Genomic DNA, 24,001 nt, shown 5'->3' on the forward strand with positions numbered 1-24,001 from the left:
GACTCGAGTCCGGACTCGAGACCGTTTTTCTATGGTCTCGGACTTGTCTCGGACTCGCTGGTATTCGGACTCGGACTTGTCTCGGTCTCGGCCACTGGTCTTGCCAAATATGGCTTTTGGTCTCGACCGAGTCCAGGAGTCTTTATTATGTTCCCAGTAATCACACATACGTCGCCGCGATATTAAAACAAAATATTATTGGAGGGAAAGTGAAACACTGGCCACTTAATAACTATGGGCATTTCGGGTCTTTTTCGTGAGCCGGCTCGTTTCACTCAGCTCACTGAAAAGAGCCGGCTCTTTTTCGTGAACGGGCTCGTTTGATCAGCTCACTGAAAAGAGCCGGCTCTTTTGACTCACAAACGGCTCTTTAAAAAATAAATGTTTAAATAAACTCGCTGAAAGTCTACCGCTAGTGCAACGTGAATATTCACATTTTTGATTGTCCATAACACCCCGAAAACTAGCCTGCTTGCCTTGCACATCTAATTAATGGGCAAAGGTTTCCGACTTTTTTTCTTACCTTTCTTTCTTTGCCTATTCCACGAGTGGTAACGTTAGGCTCCAATGACTGGCTGTTTTAAAATATAGCTAATATCGAAACAAAATAACCCAGCTCATAACTTGCAGGTTTGCTTAGTGGCAAACTTTTTTCATTTGATTGCTTCAGCCGCCACCCGCCTGAATTTAATTAAAATATTATTTTTCGTCACGTCATCCGCCCGATCCGCGGTTTATCCGCATCTCTAGTGTGTGTGTGTGTGTGTCTGTGAGTTGGCTCGGCCTTCCCTCATGCAGTTTAATTGGTTGACATCGCGTGTATGATTGACAGGAACAGAATGTGAGGCTGATCAGAGTCAGACAGTCGAAACGAATGTGTGTGCTCCTTTAGGCCTATATAATTTTTTTTTTTTTTTTTTTTTTGTTCTTTGAATTTGTCAATTATTTTAAATAAAATTAAAATTATTCATTATTTCATTATTACATAGTGATTTAATTTCTATAGGCTATAGCCTATATTTTTTTAGCAGACTTTTTTTTTTCCTGTCCTGGACTCGGTCTTGACTCGGACTCGAACCTTTTTGGACTCGGTCTTGACTCGGACTCGAACCTCTTTGGACTCGGTCTTGACTTGGACTCGACTAGTCCTGGTCTTGGACTTGTCTTGGACTCGACAAAGGTGGTCTTGACTACAGCCCTACTTGCAAGTGATAGACATATATAAATACCGTAGCAGATCTAGGCAGGTGGAGCTGGGGGAGGTGGAGGGGTTCAGATGCAGGACTAACTTACAGCAAACACTAAACCAGACTTTTTAATTTCATTTAGCAGCAGGATCAGCAGAGGCGAAATAACTTGTGCCATGTGGTGATGATGTGATTGCTTGCAGACTGCATGTAAAGGGTATGGGTCTAAAGTTTCATGACTGAACTAGATATGTTACCAAAACATTTTGAGCCCCTACTAAGTGTCTAATTTACACTTCAACCCTGTTATTTGCAACCCTCTTACACATTTTTTTTCCATTACTTTACTTTTTAATTATATACATTTTATTTAATCTGTAAGTATATACTTTACATTTCCACGCATTCTCATCCTAGGGCGTCATATACTGACGCTTTTGACATTTCGTCTACATCGAACGCACATGGCACCCTTTAGCGTCAATATGAGACGCAGATAGCTTTGTTCGGTTATGGGTAGGTTTAGGTCTGGGGTAGGGTTAGGGTTAGACCGCTAGGAGGCGCCTTCTGGCCCATATCTATCTGCGTCTCATATTGACGCTAAAGGGTGCCATGTGCGTTCGATGTAGACGAAATGTCAAAAGCGTCAGTATATGACACCTTGGGATGAGAACGGGCTGTACATTTACACTACATAAAAAGTGAATACAAAAAAAAAACAGATAATTTAATACTTAGTTTGAACCTCTGAAGTGGATGAACCCTTTCTGAGAATGAATTTCCTTACACTTAATATAAAAAAGGTAACTATTATATATTTCATGCCCTATCTTGTACCTTTTTCATGAAATCTGCTTTATTTTTCACAATAATTAAGCTCATACTTACAAGATCATACAAATTATCAGTCTCCAAAGAGGTCATGATTCGGCCACAATATCAGTGCATTCATTTATTTCTTCATTTCCTCTCAGAACTCAAAACATTATTCTGACATTAACATATCATGTCCGCGAGGCAGTGCAAAGGTCAAGAAACGGGGTAAGAATATCTGAACCATTACGAGCGTTTCTCCTGAATTCCATTTGCAGTTCTAATGAGTTTGGTCTTTTGCAAAGCCTCCGAGGCATTATGTAGATTATAATCCAAACAAAGATTTTCTCAGAGTTCTGTTAAACTTATCTGTTGGGACAAATGCCAAGCCATTTCTGAAGAGCATAATATAATGCAAACATCAAAAGTTCAAACCTTTTGCCACAGTAATGCATTATTAAACCAATGAGGAATTTCATGATGCGTAGAAACTCGAAAGCAAACAGGCAACCAAGGTGAAATTTGGGGAAAAAAAAAGTTAGCTTGGAGAGACTCTTTGATCTGAACCTCTTTTACTCTGTTTCCACTGATGTGTGCATTGCTTATGCAAGTCTGAGACTCTTTTGCTGCGGTAAAAAGGTTGGCCAGAGTTTTAGTCTGGTGAAAGGTATTCAGATTTCGTTTTCAGTGGAAGAACAAAGTGTGTCCATAATCTTCCAGACAAATAAAAACATTCAATCCAAAATTCCTCATCAGACGGTCGGCCTCATATCTGGAACAATATAAAATATGAAGCAGCTGCTTCAGAATTACTTAATGCGAGTGCCCTATCAAACAGTAATGAGGATTTCAAAGTTATGAATGAAATGAAAGATCAGTTTTGCTTTTGGAATTTGAATCTCGAATATTTCATAGGCTCATTGTAAAAATATGCCTCTACTTACAATTTTGCACAAAAAAAAGAAACAAACATACATTTTAATACTTTCAAGCTGAAATGAACACTAGTGGCAGTAAAAGACCAACAACTTTTATTTATTTACACTCAAATTATGATTTCAGGGGTAGTAGATTATCGATTAATGAAGACTTATTTTCACACGGTTCTTTGCATAATACAATAACCTCAAAACGCTTTTAGCAATGCTTGCTATACATATTCAGCTCCATATGGCTTTTCTACAATAGAACATGCTTTTAGCGTCACTCACTTTGTCACACGGTCTTTAACAATGCACATCACTTTGGATAACACCAAGTTGTGATACCATAAACCTACTTGTGTACAAAGTTGGGTTTGAAAATTTCAGCCCTGAGTTGGAAGTACAACTTCAAGTGCCATTTTACTGCACTTTTCCAAATACCACATCTTTGCGAGTTGAATGTAATGCAATGGGTCAAAAATTGTATGCTGCAGGAGGTTAAATGAAGAGCCATCATAAGGAATAGGGTGGTTATAGTAAAGATTGTGTGTGAGGTAGTGAATGTGTTTAACTAGTTGACAAGTTACATTTATATCATTATCAAAGGCTGCTAGACACAGGACTGAGCTCTGGCCCAGCTGTGAAAGTGGTTTGACTGCCAAGCGGCGAACGCCAATTAGCTCAAAGCTGCCAAGAGCACATCAACCCACTGACAGATTCATAGTCAGCAGAAAAATTCAATGTGGCCACTGCACTTACTAACGCATATCCATTTCTACTGACCTTAAGACAGCATCAGGGCCAACTTTCACCTGATACATTCAGTCGCACAATCGATCAGCCTGTGCTGTTAGGATGTAGGGAGCAAGATCTGATCAAAGCATCAAGCCTATGATTCATCTCAAAGACAGCGATGGACTTCATATGTTCATTTTGTACAGAATATTTTAGAAAAATTTGTGTTCAAACAGTAGTGTTCAAAGGAGAAAAGAAGTTCAATGAAAAAGTGTCCTGAGCCATATTTAGAGACAAGAATATCTGTATTTACTGTTAGCAGTTGCTATTTTACCAGAATTTCAACATGTAGGAAAAAAACAAAACATGTTTTAGGGATTTTTGGACTAGTGCTGCACGTTCCACCAATGCAATCTGATTTACTAATACATTCTGTCAAAACAAACTATAAAATGACTACTAAAAGCATAGCTCCACATTGACTTCTGTTTATAGCTTGTATCCTCTCACTGCATATATTTCAGTAACATGTAATTTGCTTGGAGTAATGTTACAGAAATAAGAATAGCAAGCATCTGCTGTAATTGATGGATAATCCTTGGCAAAAACAAGCAGTTTGAGCAAAGACTGAACAGTTTGTTCTTTGATTTTGGAAGCGGAGTCCACCACCTGCTCTTTTTGGACTTGGACGGTAATATATCTGACAGAGATTAAGGCTTAATTGAGTCGATAGTTGATTTATCAACTGTAACTTTCATTGGTTTTGGACATTTTTCCGTAGTTCACTCCAGCTTCCATAGTTTGAAAGGTGATATATCTTATGAATGTTTCTGGCACTCAAATCAATCTAATGTTGAAAAAATATGTGAAGGAGATCGTATAAAGCATTTGATGCTCCTGATCTAACAGTGTAGGAAGTTCCAGTACAAGGTTGCATCATTAGCTGTTGAAGAGCTGCCAGATACAAGCAACAGAGAATCTGTTGTTTATATTGTGCAATTCATTGTCGAATTTGAAAAGAAGTAATCAAAACAACAGTGTTTTAAGAACATTAATAGACTGTATTATGCTTGAAAAATAAAGAACAAAACCAATGGTTCTCAACCTTTTTGACTTTAAGGCCCCAATCAATATTTGAAGATCTTCCTATAAGCTGATGTGTACGTATAACACTAGCATGATATAAGATGTATAAGCTCTAGCACTTCAGTTGTAATAAACAAACCCAAATATATGATGTCAGTTTAATGTTGCACATCTTTATTTTTAGTGTTTTAATTAAGACTATGTTAACCCTCTGGGGTCCGCGTTTTGCTGGATTTTCTTCACATTGTAGCACAATAAACTTAAATTACTCCATCATTTATGGTCATACAGAAAAAAGAAATATAAAAAAAGAATCTGTGATATTTCTACTTTTGTATGTGTCCACTTACAATCAAATCAAAACGTGCTTTTGTAAAAATAAAGAAGTTCCCATATTATGCTCTTTTGAATATTACATTTCATGTAGTGCTGTTTCTTAAATCTAAAAGGTCTGCAAAGTTTTAAAGATCAAAGTGCACGAAAAATAAAGTTATTGTCTTCTAAAGAAAGAATCGATTCTGAACCGCTGAAACGTGTAGTCAGCCATTCCAGTCTTAGTTCCTGTTATATACCTACGTAAATGTAACAAATTTGCATATTTCCAGCCTATGATCTTTACTGGATGCCCGCGAACAACGTCTACTTCAACCCTCAAACAATGTAGTTGTAGCCGAGGCCTACAAGAGTTTGGTTTGTGTTGTCGACATGTCTAGAAGACGCTGTTTTGAGTGCTGCAAATCCTCTTTGCATGCACTTCCAAAGGATGAGGATCCGAGCTGAAATTGAAACGAATAAACCAGCGGCATCATTAGTATCACTGTGTATAAAGTGCTGAGGAAGCCTCCGGTACGGTGGCCGAGAGAGCTCAACGCGCTTCAACTGAAGAAAACACATGCAAATAGAAAAACATCTGCAAATTAAGAAAACATCTTCAGTTTTAGAACACATGGGTGCTCCAAATACTCACAACACAACCAGATACAGAAATGTGTTGCAAAAGTTCACAACACAACCAAATACAGAAACACGAGGCAAAAGTTCACAACACAACCAAATTCAGAAACGCAGCAAATAGAACAGAACACAACAGAAATGTTTCCAGGGGACCCCAATAAGTGACGAACCCGGCTGGGACGTAACTGCAATGCACACTTATAATAAACAGGAAACTATTGTGTGTTGCCGTGGACGCTAATGTAGTCATCTGTATAGTTATCATTCGTATCATGTTGTGAACAAGCCTTTAAAGGTGAACTAAGTAACTTTTACTTTTTTTACCTTAACTGAACAGCTTCGGAGTCATTGGAATGGTTATAATACTTATTTCGGGTTGAATGGTGGTCGTTTCGCACCCCCCTGGTGCCCGTGAGCGGAAAATACGCACTTGCAACTTTGGGGCGGCGGGCCACCGGCCGCCGCGTCAGGAAGTCTCGCGTGATATCAGGTCTCGCGATGTAAACAATTGCTTTACGGCCAAAAGAAATCTGCTAAAATGCCGTCATTATTGGGCTCCCTCACGCTGTTCGAACCCGAAGGAAGAAGACGTTTTAAAGAATGTCCCATCTGCTTTGATGTCGTTGATCTGCTAGCCTCTGGTGTCTGAGAATAGCCAACGAGTTTTTACAACAGTGTTGTCAAATATCTATTCCGAAGCTGTGGGGGGAGCTCTAGAGAGAAACCTGCGAGCAAAAAGCGAGAATACAGCGAAGAAATCCCGAAGTTACTGAGCCCCGCTTTAAACTTCAGTTTGAACAGGCCTCAGTTGGTAAGCAGAATAATTGAACTATTTTCGATTCCAGTCTAGGTTAAGCCCTGATAAAGTTGTGTCACTGATTCCGGTTAAACGGAAACTTTCCCTTGTACATCCATACAGGGTCAGACGTAAGTGGAACTCTCCTCCACTCTTTCTACTTTGACTTTGAAGACAGGTACCGACAGATATCACATGACACAAGACGAATTTAAAACGCAGCACCCTTCAGACAGTGTCTGTTTTCCTGTCTGTTTCTACTTCTCTACTCTCTCTTTCTCGGTGTCATATTTTTTGAGACTTTCTGTCATTGATTTATCTCCCTCGCACAGTAAGATGGGTGAGCCATTCTGTGAAAACGGTGCCTTTATCCACTGTGGATATGCAGAAAATCAAGAAACTGAAGAAAAATCACTTTTTAGGGTTCAATGCCCAAGGGCCAAAGTTGACAGAACATGCTATTTTTCCCATGTTTTGCTTTTCCAGGCCCATGTGTCATAAAGTTTTGACTTGAAGGCCTCCCATCCGACATATCCGATATTTCCGCTGTAAGTATGACTGGGAGTGTTGATATATTTTAGTCTCCCCGTAGTCAATCATTTTATCCCTAAAAACTCATCTTTGATCACCAAAATGGCATATTTAAGCGGTTTTCCCATGATTTTTTTTTTCATGCTTTAAAAAAGCTTGAATGCAACTCTACACCCCTGCCTCAATTAGTATGTGCGGTTCTATGAATATGCAAATTAGCCCCGCCTCCACTCACTCACACCAGCTCAGAGATCCACTCGTTGACGATCACAAGTTGACCTGATTGGTTACAAGGTAGTTTGTGACGTCAGTAACACCAGCAATTTCAAAACGTTTTTTTGAGTTCACTGCAGTTTTAAGGAGAAAATACTTTGCAATGGTGACTTATGAATTTGGGAAATAAATATGATTTCTGTGTTTAATTATTATTATTTTTTTTGCATTTTAAAGTTGAAAAAAGTTAAAATTTTAACGTTAATCTGAAAAAATGTGCACAACATTTAAAAAAAATATTTTTTTTGCAATATACAAGGCTTTCATATTTTTCTATACATAGTAGAAAAAAAGTCTATAATGTTAATGCTTGACAGATCTTCTCAAACTAATTATGAGAGTAGACACAGGCAACTCAACTTTAAAAAGCTGTCACTCCCTCTTCAGAATGTCATTCAAAATGGCAGTTCACTAGGCTGTTATTTCGAGGTGTTGTGATGTTCTGCACACAAATGGTAAATCTTTCATTGAATGCCTCAGGTGTTGTTTCATGTGACAGTGATTTTGAAAACAGATGTTGCCTTTTAAATTCTGTCAAAGCTCACAATCCCTCAGCTCATATGTACACCAGACATCTATCTCAACCCCTTCAAACAAGCTCTCGGATTGTAACAGTGAGAGGACACAATACATTTGCATAAAGATTGCCTATAGAGTCTGTATTAGCGGCGGGTTGACCGATGACCCAACTGGCTAAGACCTTGCTACCTGCAGCTGGGAGACGCAGTCGTGAGATTAAACTGCAGTTATCGGTGCCTTGTCACTAAGGAACCCCTGCAGAGCCTATTACAACCCGAATGCATGAAATAGCTAAGAGGGCCCTCCATTGAGTAAAGTAATTAAATGTGGCTGCCTGCCACTGTCGAATGTAAGACCTCCAGCGGCCTGGTCAGGTAGAGTAATTACCATTCCTCTCCCTTTTGCCTGTTTGATAAAAGATGACTATCGTTCTCGACCCTGAAAAATCATCTGCGTATAAGCAGTAAGAGTGGAATACCTCTGAGGGTCTTTTTTCATTATTCCACCCATGAGAAAACCTTGTCCATCTGTGAGATTAGCATAAATCTCGCATCTTCTGATTGATGGTATAGAAAGATAAACTTTTAGCTGTGAGCTTGTTTCAAATTGAACAATCCACACAGAGATGCATGTCAATGCAATAAATCAATAGCATTTCGTATTGACTGAAAGGTTACGTGGGAAATACCGGGCGGTTTTTCATCATCTCGAGCTACAAAAACAGATCTATTAGAAGTGGGTTACCTTAATTTTAATGTAAAACTGCTTTCACATATGTTCACCCTATCAGTTTTTAAGATTGACAACCACATTTACTTGCAGGTGTGAGTCTCGACAACTGTTATCAAGATTTATAATAAGAAGAAATGCTTCTTGAGCAGCAAACTGCAACCATAATTCACAATATTGCTGTTTTTACTGTATTTTTGATTAAACAAATGCAGCTTTTGTGAGCATAAGAGATTCTTTCAAAAACCTTAACATTTTAATGTCAGTGTATGTGTGATGCTGCCTTAAATTCCCTCTGTGGTGAAAATCAAGTTTTTAATGTTGTTTATATGTCTATGTGGTGTTTTTAATATGCTTTAAGACAAACCATGTGCAAATTCATACGTCAACACCATTGCTGAGTATTTTCTCCTTAAAACTGCAGTGAACCAAAGACAGTCTCAAAAACGCGGTTTGAAATCGCTGGCGTTTCTGACGTCACAAGCTACCTTGTAACCAATCAGGTCAACGTGTGATCGTCAACGAGTGGAACTAGTGTGAGTGGGCTAATTTGCATATTCATAGAGCCGTGTATATGAGGCAAGGGTGTAGAGTTACATTCAAGCTATTTTAAGGTATGAAGGTATGATTATTATTTTTTTTTATATGTTATTTTGGTGATCAAAGATGAGTTTTAAGGGATACAATTATTGACCAGGGGGGGATTTTAAAGTTTGACTAAATTTTTGTGAAATTCCAAATAAAAACTCAAGAAAGGTATCGCAGCATAATCACATGTTTTGGAACAGCCTTCATTCCATTTCGCTGTGTGCTTATCAGTACCTGTTCTCTATAATATACACACTAGACTGCGGCCTCTTGAAATACGGGCGCCGTTTTTTGTGGTAAGGCATTAAAACATATTGTTTGGAACGAGCCCTGATGATGGCGATACGGCAGCTGATATGATACATCGCACAGCGAGCCGAGTAGACATGAATAATGATAGAGGAGAAAATAGAGGGAAGGGAGTGGTGGTGGGGAGGGGGGGAGCGTTCTTTTTTTTTCCCTCTCTGTCTCCATCTGCCTCTCTTTTTCTGCCGGCCGGAGAAGCGCCTGATGTATTTGCTGCTTGGCTGCTCTCAGAGATTGCTATCAGCCAAGACTCGTCTGTGGAGGTAAACTCAATACGCATATTTTTCCCCCCCAACATTCATAACATTTACTTTCAAGCCGTCTGATTTGGCGTGTGTACGCGTGTGTGAATTTTCAGAGCTTTAATAGTGTGCGATTTGAAAGTGTGACCGCCTGTTTTTGGCCTTCCAGAGATGCAATACAAATGTAATGCAAGATGAACCAATCAATCAGACCTGCAAACTCCTCAGACTAAAAAAGGTGACAGTGTCGCCTGTGTCGGGGGGGGGGGGGGGTATGGCATGTTTTTTTTTTGCTACATGCCATGGGATTAATCAATGCATGCTGATGAATAATGTATAATAATAATAATAATAATAATAATTAATCTGCATACCCTAGTTTTGCACTGATGTAAAAAGACTGACAGTGACACAATAAGACCTCATGTTAGCAAAATGTTTTAATCTTTTAACTCTTAAAAAAAAAAAACTCTTAAAAAAAACATGTATGTTCTTTAATGTTTGATTATAATTTTACGGTCTTCACATAGGGATGGGAATTGATAAGATTTTATCAATAATAATGCCACTGACGATTCTGATTATCGATCCAATTCTTTATCAATTCTCTTATCGATTCTTGATAGCACTGTGTGGAAAAATGTAGTCATATGCTTTTTTTTTTTAAAAACAAGTGGTTTTCTTTATTTTGAAGTTTAAGCTTGAGTTAGCAAACTGTACTTTTTTATATAATTTATGTAATAAATATAACCTTATTGTAAAGTGTTACTGATTAGTTACACCGATTCAGACGTCACCTGAGTTCACTGTTGGAAAGATTAGTTGTTTTAACCATTCATTAAAATGAATCGGTTCAAAGGAGTCATTAGTTCGCGAATTGGACGTGTCGTGCGCGTTGTGTGATTATCCCAGCAGTTAGGACACTGACATCCAAGATTTGTGTCAACATAGAAAACATTTCATCACTGTATAGTTTTATTTCGTTTAATTAAAGTGTTGTTTAAGTCAGCTGAATGTCCAGAACGCTTTTCAGAGAAGATAAGGAAACTTATTTAGCAAAATTCACACCCAGCAGTAATTCAGAAAAAAAAGGTCTTTCGACCTTTTACCACCGTGTCGATTTAATATGTGCGTGCGAGGGAGAGAGAGAGAGAGCAACACAGCGCCTAGTTTGGAGACGGTAAAGTCGTTTACACAGAGAGTGCGCGCGCGCGACCGGCTCTCTCTCTCTCTCTGCTCGTTCTTTCAGTTAAACATACGCCCTGTCACAAACGCAGCCGTTCATCTACATTACTCACCGATCAAATAAGACTTTGGCGGGACAAAAAAATCATTTTGGTGGGCGCTAAAATGCAGGAAAATTCATGCGCGAGTTTCCATTAGACTCGCACGGTAGCCAGCCGTCTCATCAAATGACGAGCTCAGCTCAGTTGACGCTGTGTGCTTCAAGATTCTGACGCAAGTCCTAAGATTCCAATTGGCCAAGAGAAAAAGTGCTAAGATTCCGATTGGCCCAGAGAAATGTCAATTATAAGAATTATCCAATAATGTTTCGCAATTCTAGCCTGCATGGCAGTTACTGTGAGAAACAATATACCCCCCCCCCCCCCCCCCCCCCCGAAAAAAAACTCTCCGGTTCTACGCGATTCACGTAAATGACCCAATTGACCAAGAAAACGGCGATTGTCGCCGAAAAGCGACAAGTTTGCAGGTATGATCAATAGAGGTGTAATGTTGAAGCCAGGACCTTGGTTTTGTAGATGTGTTTTCAATAATAAGACCGAAACGCAAAGCCAATCACCATTTGCCTGCAATCGTACGCGCAAAATGAATGTTGATGTTTCTGGCACGTTCAAAGCATCCAGATGGTGTTTCGAGAAACAAGTCGCTCCACTGCAACACGACTTAATAAGCAGTTTGACTGACATTATATCACTGTGCGAGCTACTGATTTAAAAACTGGTTGTCAGATATGTATAACATTTAAACTTCACTTCATGTACCCTGTCAACACAACATTATGAGGAATGGCAGATGGTGTTTTACTGGAAGTAGGGCTTTCCTGTCTAAATCACTTCATACAAAATATGATTTGTTAAAATCTCACATTATGTTAGAACTGTGGCTTAGCACAAATGCACTAAAAATGAGCAGTGGTGCTCTTGTGAGGGTATATCATGGCGGTGAAGTGTGTCAACTGGTAACAATTTTGCTTTACTATTAATACCGCAGTATGAGGTCATCAGTGGGAATGATGTATGCTGTATGATATTTACAGGAGAAAGTGATGATGAAACATGAAGGAATGTGAAAGTACAGAGTAGGATGTGTCCCAAACTAGCCAGGATGAGGATGAACTTGTCAGGCACAATGTGATTAAATGTAATGAATTCATGTAGAATGCAAGTGACATGCGGTAACAGCTGTGAATGTGAATCATCTTATCAGAATTGACAGTCATCTATCCATTTTTACAATTCCCGTGCTGGCAAATTGAGCTGGAATGCGAACGGGCTACTGTGGAATAAAGTAGATTTCTTACCCTGTTGCGCCCTCTATAGGCCAAGAATGATCAGCGACTAGCTTAAAGCGTCAATGCAGAGCAAGTCATGTGTCATATGTCATTTGAAAGGTCTCGCGGAGTAGAATACAACAATTATAATTGTTTTGGGCTTTGACTATGTAAATGATGTACTGATGCTGTATTTAAATCAACTTAATTCATTGTGCTGTTCACAAGATATTCCTCATGGAGGAACAATTAAAAAAAATGACCATTAGGGGGCGTCAAGGGCTAAACAAAAAGGCTACCTTGGTCCCAAATGCTGTAACTTTTGATTACTTTATGCTAACACCAATTTTATCCAAATGTAGCTCAGATGTAGGGAGACGTCACCAAAAAAAAAGAAATGTCCTCGCACCTTATTTCCTTCCTGAGTTATTGCATGTCAAATAAGAAAGATATGTAAAATTATAATAAAAAATTATAGCCATTGTCTTTTCTCAGCAGTTTCTCAGCATGAGAATGTTCAAATGTAATGAAAATGTATATTTTAAAGTGTTCTATCAAACGATGAGTCTCCTTACTAGTTTTGGAGTTATGAGCCTTTACTTTTGTGTATGTCACTCAAAACATTCTAAAAATGCCTTCAGGGCTTAAGGGACTGAAAATAATAAATGAAAATAACATTAACTCATTTTTGAACATTTGCTCATTGCGACTCATTTTGCCAGCACGGGTCACATATGAATCGTTTTGATGTTAGGGCTGTCAATTTACAATTTCACACTATTTGTTTATTTTTAATCATTTAAAAGTAACAATTAAAACATTCACACAGTCACCCATGTAAATGCATGTTAATAAAAAAATAAAAAATAAAAATAAAGCTTGTTATTGATTGATTCATCATTTATTTTTAGTAAGCTTTTTATCTTGGCTGTATGTCTTAAAAATATGGCGCTCATGGCTTAAGATGCTGAAAAGATACTGAGATTAATCAACATATGTAATTAATTCAGTTAAAATGTTATTTGACTAGGAGCCTTGACTAGGATATATATATATATATTCCATAAAATGTTTAAAAATGACAAATGCACAATTTTATTTTTAACTAAAATTAAAATTGACTATATCAAAATAAAAGCTAATTAAAATATTAATAAATACTGTAATAGTGTACAAATAATATAAAAAAATACAAGGATACAAAAAGCCCTTTTACAAATTTTTTTTTTAAATTGCACAAATAGCAAACTCATTTATTTCTGTTAGTTTGCAACATTTCTTTTTCGAATTTCTAGTTTAAAAAAAAAAAGTGTTTATACTTTATTTCTATTACCAAAAAAACATTTTTACCTACTTAATGATGTTTTAAAGAAATCAAGTGTTTAAAAAAAAAAAAAAAAAAAAAAAAAACGTATTTAATAATTTATAATATATACAGTACCATTCCAAAGTTTGGGGTCAGTTCTGTTTTTAGGATGCATTAAACTGACAGTAAAGACTACATTTATAATGTAACAAATAAATAAATGCTGTCCTTTTGAACATTCGATTCATCAAAGAAAGGTTTCCACATTATTTTTGTTTTATTGTTATATATATATATATATATATATATATATATATATATATATATATATATATATATATATATATATATATATATATATATATATATATATATATATATATATATATAGGTTTTAGGTAACAATACTGATTTACAAAACAAATGAGTTGTGAATGCTGTAATACTTCTCTCCAGAGCTAATATCAAAGAAGGTTAAATGAGAATGTGCTACACAATGCAGGCACAGTCTGTTATTATCAGTGCAGAATCATCTGTGGTGTATCGCTCTGTGTTGTGAGAATATTCCCTCTGCAACTTAATACCACTTTGCCTTTGATAAACTTGCTGGCCTGAAATGCCACTGAATGCCTTTTAAAAATAGTAACCCAGCTCAATAACTGTCAGTTTGATTTAGGAGGCTCACTTGAGGAGTTTGCTGCTTTGTTCCTTGTATTTCGTTGTATTCGCTGTTTATCCGATGTTTAGTCTACTACAGTAGACACACTTTGATCGGAATCCCGTTTTCCAGAAATTATTTTCCTCACCTTTCATTTGGAGAATCCTCCAGTCTCCTCCACTTATTCTCACTCTTTTCTTCCCACCTTTTTTGCTCTGTTGGCACAGCTTATCAGATGTTTTGAGTCTGTATAAGGCTACAGTTATCTAAAGGTCTTGTTTTTCCCTGGAGCCGAAGCCTGTTGTTAGCCTCTGTGCTGGAGATCTGACCTCTCAAACACAGCCACGCTGTTCACCCGACGACTCCTGTCTGTTTGGACAGCTCTCATTCCCCTCGCAGGTCGAAGCGTTCCAGAACCCGGCCTCATAGACAGCAGCAGGATTTCATACTACTCCTGCCTGTGACTTATGAGGTTGGCTGTCAAACAAGTTTTATGTTTGGTTCCGAACAACAAGAAGCCAACGGTTATATATATATATATATATATATATATATATATATATATATATATATATTAAATAAAAAAAAAATAAAAAAATAAAACCTAATTCAAAATATTACTAAAAACTACAATAGTAGATAGTACTAAAATAACACTGCTTTGAAACTATGCGCAATGATGTGTCATGCCCAGTAAGACTAGGATCATGTATTTATAATTAAATAGGGTTTATTTTGATTTCATGTGAACTTCAAAAAGTTTGTTCGGTCACACTTTACATTAGACGTCTTTAATTATTATGTTCTTACATCAAAAAATAAGTACAATGTAATTAGTGAAATTAAAGCTGTAATTACAGAAATTAGTTACCAATGTAATTACATGCAGGCAATCATAATAATATAAGTAAAAACATTTATGTACGTAATAAGTGCACTGTAATGCAATGATTAATTGTAATGTTAGTACATGGTGTCACGATCACCAGCTGGAGTGCCCCCCCCCCCCCCCTAAGGGGGCTACTTAGGACTACATCCTTATGCATTGCTTTCTTAGCCTGGTTCTACCAGACTCTCGTACATTTCATTTGTACAGAGAGTCTGGCCTCTCTCCATTGAGAAACGTTTACTTCCTTGTAGGCGGGTTCTCTGTTAAAGTTCAAAACTATTGGATCTGCCCAGAGTCACTCAGGATCTGCCATAGCCAATCGCTAACGTGTGGTCGTAACGTAATGTCATGCGCCGAAACCGGCCGGAAACAACAAGTCCGAATGATCAGAGGATTATGTTTAGAATAAGATGTCTGTCTTTTATAAAGTTTATAAAGCGACGAGAATACTTTTTGTGCGCAAAAACAAACAAAAATAACGACTTTATTCCACTATTCAATTCCTTCTCTCTGTGCCTCAAGTCTTTTCACGTAGTTTGATAGAGCAGCGCGTCTGTGTTGTACGTCACACTATTGGCCGACGCCAGTCATGTGTGTGATCACATCAACGTCATCGTTCTCAGCCACTCCCTCTGTTCGCTGATTGGTCCTACAAAAAATTGATTTCTGAAAACCTAAGAATATACAGCAGTCCCAGACGTAGTACTGAAGGAAAATGAAATTGAGCGGAAGTGCGTAGGAGGGCGCAGCCAGGCTATCGCTTTCTGCTAGGACTTTTACGTGCTTTTCCCAAATCACTGAAGTGACCTCGACGTCCGTGTTAGCGGTAGCATTAGCCATCAGGCAAGTGTTATTTAAATAAACTCCTGATGTACTTACAAACTTTCCAATGCCTCGTTTTATGAGTACAGAACCTATTTGCACTACTGTAGGAAGTTTGGTACCAATCCGGGCATTATTAGTGGGGTAATTTACGAGATACATCATATAGCACCTGTACTAAGCCATCCGGCTGATATATCTAAATAAGCTCTAACTTTAATAATGTTCGACCAAGGGAAAAAAGGTCCAAAGTGCAAAGGACCCTAGGTTGATTTTACTCCGAACCATCCCTTTAATGAACTACATTTCCCATAAACCTTTGCCCGGACTCATTATGTTCTGATTATTGACACCTGTTTCCCATTAGCCTTGCTAACTCTGCCTATATAAGCCCTGTTTATTCAGTCTCTCATTGCGAAGTCTTGTATGTGTCAGCACTGCATTTCTGCACTCTGTCTTTGGTTTCTCAGGTTCATTTTTGACTTTCTGCCCGGTTCCTTTGGATTACTCTGTTTTGCCTCTGCCCAACACTTTGTTATTGTCTGGACTGTTTGCCTGTGTTTTGACCTCTGCCTGTTTTCTGGACAACGTCTTTTGATTATACCCTTTAATAAACTACTGCATTTGGATCCTCAACCTATGCGTCTCCGAGCAGTTCATGACACATATTAGTTAAAGATACTTAATATAAAGTGGAACTGTTTTTTTTTTTTTTTTTTTTTAACTCCGCAACACTTCAACAGAGAGCCAAATTACACAGCCATGCAGGCATTCACGTTATTGTGTAAAAAAAAATTGAAAGCATGTTTCACGCTGAAAGTGTCATGTCGAAGCAGACTTTGTTTTTTATAACACTTGTGTCGTGTCGCATACCACTTATGATGACATAACAATGGCAAGGAGTGACTACCAACAAGCAACATCAGTGGGAAAGACTCACATGTTATTCCTAGAGTGAGATGTGGCCTGAGAAAATAATTACACATAGTCTAGAATGACCAGTAATTTCCACAGTATATCTGTTTAATTTTTTTCTTTTTTTTTTAGCTCAGATTGGAACCACAGAGATCTTGCTTCTGGATTAGCTCTTGCTTCCAGGCCTTCTCAGCTCGAGGGACCGTGTGAAAGGCAGGCGCTCATGCAGGCGGTTTGCTGTAGTATGGAGCCCAGGGCTGAACTCTAGGCTATGTTTTAATGGGCACATTCCATTGTTAGGACTGTGGCTGCTAGAATTGGGGCAAACCTACATGAACATCACAAGCCCTGGCAGACATCTCACAAATTCCAATTTCGTCTCAGTTCCAAGATAATTACAGTACAATAAGCTCTTCCAACACTAGTACTATTCCAGCGATCTTTAAGAGAATGTTTTCCATTCAAATAGATTTTAAAATGTAATTTATTCCTGTGATCAAAGCTGAATTTTCAGCATCATTACTCCAGTCTTCAGTGTCACATGATCCTTCAGAAATCATTATAATATGCTGATTTGCTGCTCAAGAAACATTTCTCATTATTATCAATGTTGAAATATATATATATATTATAAATACAATAAGCAGCAAATACATACTTGTGGTGAAGTAAATGCTACAGAAAAAAACTAATGTCATTTCTACATGAAAAAGTTAGTTCAGGCGAGATAAAAAAAAAATATATAGAGTAAATCCTACATTTGTAATCAATTAAAGCTTGTAGAAATTAAAGCTTAAATATCAACGATATAAAATTGAGTAAAACACACTCAACTTTTCTAATACTGGTGTTCCTATCATGCACTGGGGCATACATAATTAAGAGGGTTGATTTTTCACTGGTTTCCAGCTGCATTTACACCGTTTTATCATTGCTTATGTTGTTAGGTTAGGTAACTTACCATTTTGTGACATCTCTGTGTCATGTTACTTCTATTATGTAGATACAGTATGGATTCTAAACAATATCTATTGTATTATTTACTTAGAAGTTTCTAAGTAAAGCATACACTTTAAAAGTGTGGTTTAATTCAGTTACATTGTTTGAGTAAAAAGTTAATTTTGTTCAATTGACTTAACTTAGTTAAGTAGATGTTACTTAATTCTATGTGAAATTAAATAATTTAACAATAATTAAGTCATATTTAATTAATTACCTAATTAAATTAATTAAATACTCAATTAATTACAATTAAATGTTAAGCGTCAATTAAATGTCAAATTAATGTTAAGTTCAATCGTAAGTAGGTTTTACTTGATAATAACAGGTAAGTTGTACAGTGCAGTAGCAGTAAAAATTACTTAAAATGTGTTAGTGCAAATTATTACGAGGATTTTATCAAGTAAATCCTAAAAGTAATTTTTTTTTCAGTGTTGGCTTCTTCCACTAGTCCCATTTAAAACTTCCTGAACAAATCCATTCAGTGCATGCTAAACCACCACGCACAACCCCCTCCTCTTGCTCACTAACTGCAGCTGGGACAAACCACTGCCCCTCACCTGGAGCCCGGAGCCTTTGGCTCTCTCCCACACACACTACAGTGGGAACGGCAGCGCACCAGAAACGCTTCCAGCACCTCCAGTCCCAGATTCCCACTGTGGGAACACGGCTGTAGGCCATGCTTTCTCTCTGTCTCCTTAATGAGGCCCATTTGCACCTCCTGTTCCCGGTCCCAAACCACCAAGACCACCACCGCAGATACAAATGTAGATGGAAATGAATGCAGGAATGCAGCAATGCTAGGGAAGTGCATCCTTGAGTAAAGCTAGTGGACGGATGTGATCCCGGGAGGAGATGGGAATGGAAATAATTAGAAGATCTACATTATTAACAGTATTGGGCTTCTGGAAGCCAGCAATTGAGCAGGTATACAGCATTATATGAAATTCAGTATGAAACGGCCTTCTCAAACTATAACAAAAGCACATAATGTGACATAATTCTTAGCAAATAAAAACAATGTACAGTGATGCATGAAAAGTTAAGATGGCTTGCAAATTATTGAAATTTATTTTAAAGCTTACTACAAAAAGTTGATATTGTAGTAAGCTTTTAGATTGAAGATAATGTAAAAGATAAACTAAAAAATTAATTATATTAAACTTAAATCGTTATAAAAAATAGAAAAAAAGTAATGTGAAAATGTATTAGATGGATGGATGATTGGATGGATGGAGATACAGACAGACAGACAGATCGATCCTGTACTGAATGATGTAAGGTGTTATGTCATACACATCAGCATTCACAGTGCTTTATGCAAGCGATTTCTTCCTGAGCTCCGTCTCTACAAATAACCTCCTGTTTCCCCAACAGCCACACCAGCAGCAGCGTACAATAACAAATGAATTGGACTTGATTAGTCACTTACTTGAGAGGAGCGCTCCTGGGCTTGGGCTTCTCAGCGGCCTGTGAATAAGACAACAGCCCATCAGGTTAAAGGTCGATACCATAGAGATAGAGATAGAGAGAGAGAGAGAGAGAGAGAGAGAGAGAGAGAGAGAGAGAGAGAGAGAGAGAGAGAGAGAGCGAGAGAGAGAGAGAGAGAGAGAGAGAGAGAGAGAGAGAGAGAGAGAGAGAGAGAGAGAGAGAGAGAGAGAGAGGGGGGGGGGGGGGAATTTATATTGATTTTCTAGGATGGAGATTCTATTCAAGCAGAGCATTTGTAAATTCCTGTGATTTCTTGAGTTCGCGCTAGTGTTTAGTAATTCAAGTTGCTCTTATGTATATATAGTCTTTCATAGGGCTTTCTAAGTAGTTGTAAAACAAAAATAGTCAATAACCCATTAGTACTTCTGACAACCCAATATAAGATGAAATAGAAGAGCATATAAAGTATAGACGAATCTCATGCTTGAGGATAAAAACTAATGAAAACATCCAGGACACATTTCACCACAATATAAAAACGCCTTCAGTCTTAAAAGACTAAAATACTTTAGTCCTTAAAGACTAACCTTAAGACTGCAATGGATGTCCAAATGTTTCCATTTGTTATTTTTTACTTTTTTAATTTTAACAATTATAATTTTAATGTGATTCTAATCACTATAATAAGGACAGTTTTTTAAAACAAGAATAAGCTTCACTTTAGTTAGACATGTTCTTGACAGGCTCTATGAGATTCATCATTTTGTATTATACAATTAATAAACACCGTAGTACAGTGATGGTATCGTATAGTAAGTACATGGTAGTTTAAATTTAATACCATGCCACTAAATGATTACCATTCATATATTATGGTATTTACTTTGTGTATTTACCATGGCACTACTAGTTGTTTGGAGATATACTGTTGTACTGTATATAATGTGGTAATATAGTATGTAAATAGCATGGTGCAGGTTTACAACTTCAGTTCCCCCACCCCCAAAAAACATCACAACAAAACAAAACACAAAACAAAACACAAATCAAAACAAGAAACAAAACAAAACACAAAACAAAACAAGAAACAAAACAATAAACAAAACAAAACACGAAACAAAACAATAAACAAACCAAAACATGAAAAAACAAAACAAGAAACAAAACAAGAAACAAAACAAAACATGAAGCAAAATACAAATCAAAACAAGAAAAAAACAAGAAACAAAAACAAAATACAAAGTATAAAACAAAAAAGGAAACAAAACATGAAAAAAACTAAGATTCGCATACAAAACAAAACAAAATCATTTTATTTCCATAGTATTTGCTAGTGAATTATGTTTTTGTTATTGAATCTAAACTTGTTGAGCTTGAAATTGCACAACTGTTTAGACAAATTAATGTCCAGCAGATTTCTGGTAAAAGTGTTGAGAAAATTACGATTTGATTATGAATTACGATTTAATTTGATTGAGGACAATTGTATTAGGTGAGGTCTGTCAAACAATCTCTTCACTCAATGAGATTAATTTCCCTAGTTAATCTGCACATGTTCCTCTACGACAGCGAGCTGTTTATGAGGTCGGAGCTGTACGTTTGGCACAGCGACTCCTTCGGCTGTTGTGAATGCATCGTAGAGTGCTAAGCGCTACTTTCAGAATCAAATCTCTCAAGGTAAATGGGGATATATTGAGATATCCAGCACTACAGATGAACACAGCACTACCTGGGCAGCCGCAGAGGCAGAGACGCAGGTTTTAGGTTTAATGCTGCGCCCATTGATCTGTGTACAGTCCATTTATCATTCAGGGAGGGAGCCAGTGATCTTCACAGTGTATTAGATGAAACAACTCAGATCATCTGTCACAGGCCCTCTTATTGCTGTTTCCCTCTCAGTGGGGAATTTGGGCTCATTCCGGGCTCCTCGCAGATGGATGTTGCTAGGCAACATGGTTGGGGGCCGTTGCTGCCGGGGATGGCGTGCGTATGTAAGCCAGGGACATGCATACGTACTAGTGAGCTGTTATGAATGTCAGGTCTCCTCCATCATGAGTATGAGGAGTATTTGGGCACTTGCTTTAAGAGTTATGTATGTGAGAAACAGAGGAAATGGTTTCTTTTTAGGGGGAGGGAGAAGGTGGGAATCACTATTGTGATTCGGTTCACATTAGCTTTCTCGAAAAGCCGGTGTGACGGAGTGGTTTAAGCACAGCGCCTGTTGAAATCAACACAGGGACACTGCCATTTCAAACATGATCAATGTGTGCCATGGCAGATTTCAAAAATTCAATTCTCAACAATTTTACGACTAAACAAGCAACACACGACACAAAACAAACTATTACTATTACAAATTATATATATAAAAAAAAAAAAAGCACAAAGCACAAAGCAAAGTAAAAAAAAAAAAAAAAAAACTAATTTAACTAAACTAAACTAAACTAAACTAAACTAGAAAAACCAAACAAAAACTCTGAATGATATAAAGCACTGTTATACTGTTATAAATCTCAATATAAAACCATTTTAGTGGGTTACTTGAGCCACTCGCAGGCCTCGATTAGCATTTTTATTTCAATTTAGGTGAACACAGGTCGGTTTTTAAGGTCAAATGTTATTTAATTTAAAATTTTAATAGTCTAGTCAATAGTTTAATAGTCTGTACAAATGTTGTTATGTGTACAGCAGTTGCTGCCAGTGGTATTTTGAGCTCTGGTGTGTATTTTGTTTCAGGGTTTAGTTAATTTGGGAGATAAACCACGGTCCATTTGATTATCCAGGATTTTACACGTTAAATGAAAGTTGCTCCACTTGTTGGACCCAAACAGCTCAGTCCCCATTATAGATCTCCAACAAATTGTGCCATTAAAAAAAATAAAAAAATAAACACCAACAACTGTTTTTTTGGATATCCATTTACTACTATCCATTGAAGGTTGAGAAAAGTCACTATTAGATTATCAAATATGTTCAATTACTATTATTGAGTTGTTTAAATATTGTGACCTTGACAAATAGGTCGTCATTTTTGAGCTATTTAAACTGGAATATTCCTTTAAAGATGGTGTAGTTAATGTGGTAAAATGCCCAAAAACCACTGGACTGTGTTGTTGCAGGGCAAAGTGTTTGTTATCCTCCACTGCAGTTCCTGTCATGCTGGTCACACGTATTGGAGACATGCCTCTAAGAAAATTGCATATCTATATGTATATGTAGTGTACATCACAGTATATACCTATGAGAAAAAAGAACAGGCTTCTTTTTAAATTATTCATGAGACATTAGATCCTAGCAGGTATGTTTGCTTCATAGTTTCTGATTCTGGCAATTCAGGCAGACGTGTGAAATACATTTTTCAAATGACCTGTATAAGACTAGCCTGTCATTATTTGCAATGGTTCCATTAATATTCACATTTGTATAGACAAGACTGCATTTATATCATTACACGTGAAGACAAAATTGCTCCCACTCTAATGATAAATAAGGAAGCTCGTTATATTGTGATAATCCAGCGTTTGCTCGTGGTGAGCAACCACGAGACTGAGACTGAGATTGAGACCACGAGATTGAGACTGTCAATCAAGCACAAACAATTTTTTGTCTTAAAATTTGATTATTTCGAGTACTTTAGAGTTTAGACTGTCCATTACAGCATATGTCTGACTCTCAGTTACCTGTTCATTGTCCTCTTCATCACTGCTGATTTTCAGGTCATCCTCAAGCATTCTGCAAAAATAAGTTTTAAAAAAGTTTTAATGACACAGCAATGGATTATGAAGTATATTTCCTGAAAATTAACCTAAGTAATTGACAGAATTATTATGAACAACTTCAATAATAAGTTATTTTATGAATAAAATACTGCTACTTGTGCCGAGTACTTCTGAAAGATTGTTTCTTTATAAAATAACAAGAACAGACAGACAGATAGATAGATAGATACACTGTAAAAAATTGTTTGGTTTAACTTAAAATAATAAGTTACCTGGTTGCCTTACAATTTTGAGTTTATTGGGGAAAAAAAAAACGAGTTAATACAATGAAGGAGACTGGTTTAATCAACAGAAACTCAAAATATTATGTTATCTGAACCACATTAATTATCTAAGTTGATCTGACAAAAGAAAAAAAGAGTTTTGATAAATCATAAAAAATTTTTTACAGTGTAGATAGACAGACAGACAGACATATAAATAGACAGACAGACAGACAGACAGACAGACAGATAGACAGATAGATAGATAGATAGATAGATAGATAGATAGATAGATAGATAGATAGATAGATAGATAGATAGATAGATAGAGCAATGACATCATCCAGAGAGGCCGCTGACCCACATGTCTGTGTCAACACTCTTTTAAAGTCTTATTGCCAGCAGAACACACCACAGCCATGAAATAAAGACAAACAGACGAATGTTCCTCTAAACCTAAAACAATAAAAGCCCTTTATAAGAACAAAATGTGTTCATGGTTTAGTTTTCTATGACCTAAGCTGTCGTGCAGGACTGTAGATTGAGAAGGACTTTGAACAAAACTACCAGTCATTACCCTCATAATATCTACCAGATGCCGAGAAAGACCTACATAGAAAACCAGGTGCTGAAAGAGCACAGCTTCTACGAGTACGGTTTCTGCTAACAGATGATTCGCAGGTAGAGTTCATGTATACGTCTCTGTATCAGGTACAGTAGTGTGCTACATTATCTCTTCTGTGGATATAAAGCACAGAAAAAAACTTTGATAGGAGATCAAAAAGAGAATAAACATGAACAAAGA

General features: G+C 37.1%; 1 protein-coding gene across 1 annotated transcript in view; it reads right to left on the bottom strand.

Annotated features, from left to right (window-relative positions):
- Nucleotides 1–24,001, bottom strand: part of aff2 (AF4/FMR2 family, member 2) — a 229,127-nt gene that overhangs the window by 42,088 nt on the left and 163,038 nt on the right. The window contains exons 8-9 of the mRNA XM_084429451.1: nt 22,895–22,946; nt 19,216–19,253 (exon numbers count right to left, since the gene is read on the bottom strand). Of these exons, the coding sequence (XP_084285577.1) occupies nt 19,216–19,253; nt 22,895–22,946 (90 nt within the window). The remainder of the gene's footprint in view (nt 1–19,215; nt 19,254–22,894; nt 22,947–24,001) is intronic.

Source organism: Rutilus rutilus (assembly GCF_951802725.1).
Source record: "Rutilus rutilus genome assembly, chromosome: 14".
In the NCBI taxonomy this organism is placed as follows: domain Eukaryota; kingdom Metazoa; phylum Chordata; class Actinopteri; order Cypriniformes; family Leuciscidae; genus Rutilus; species Rutilus rutilus.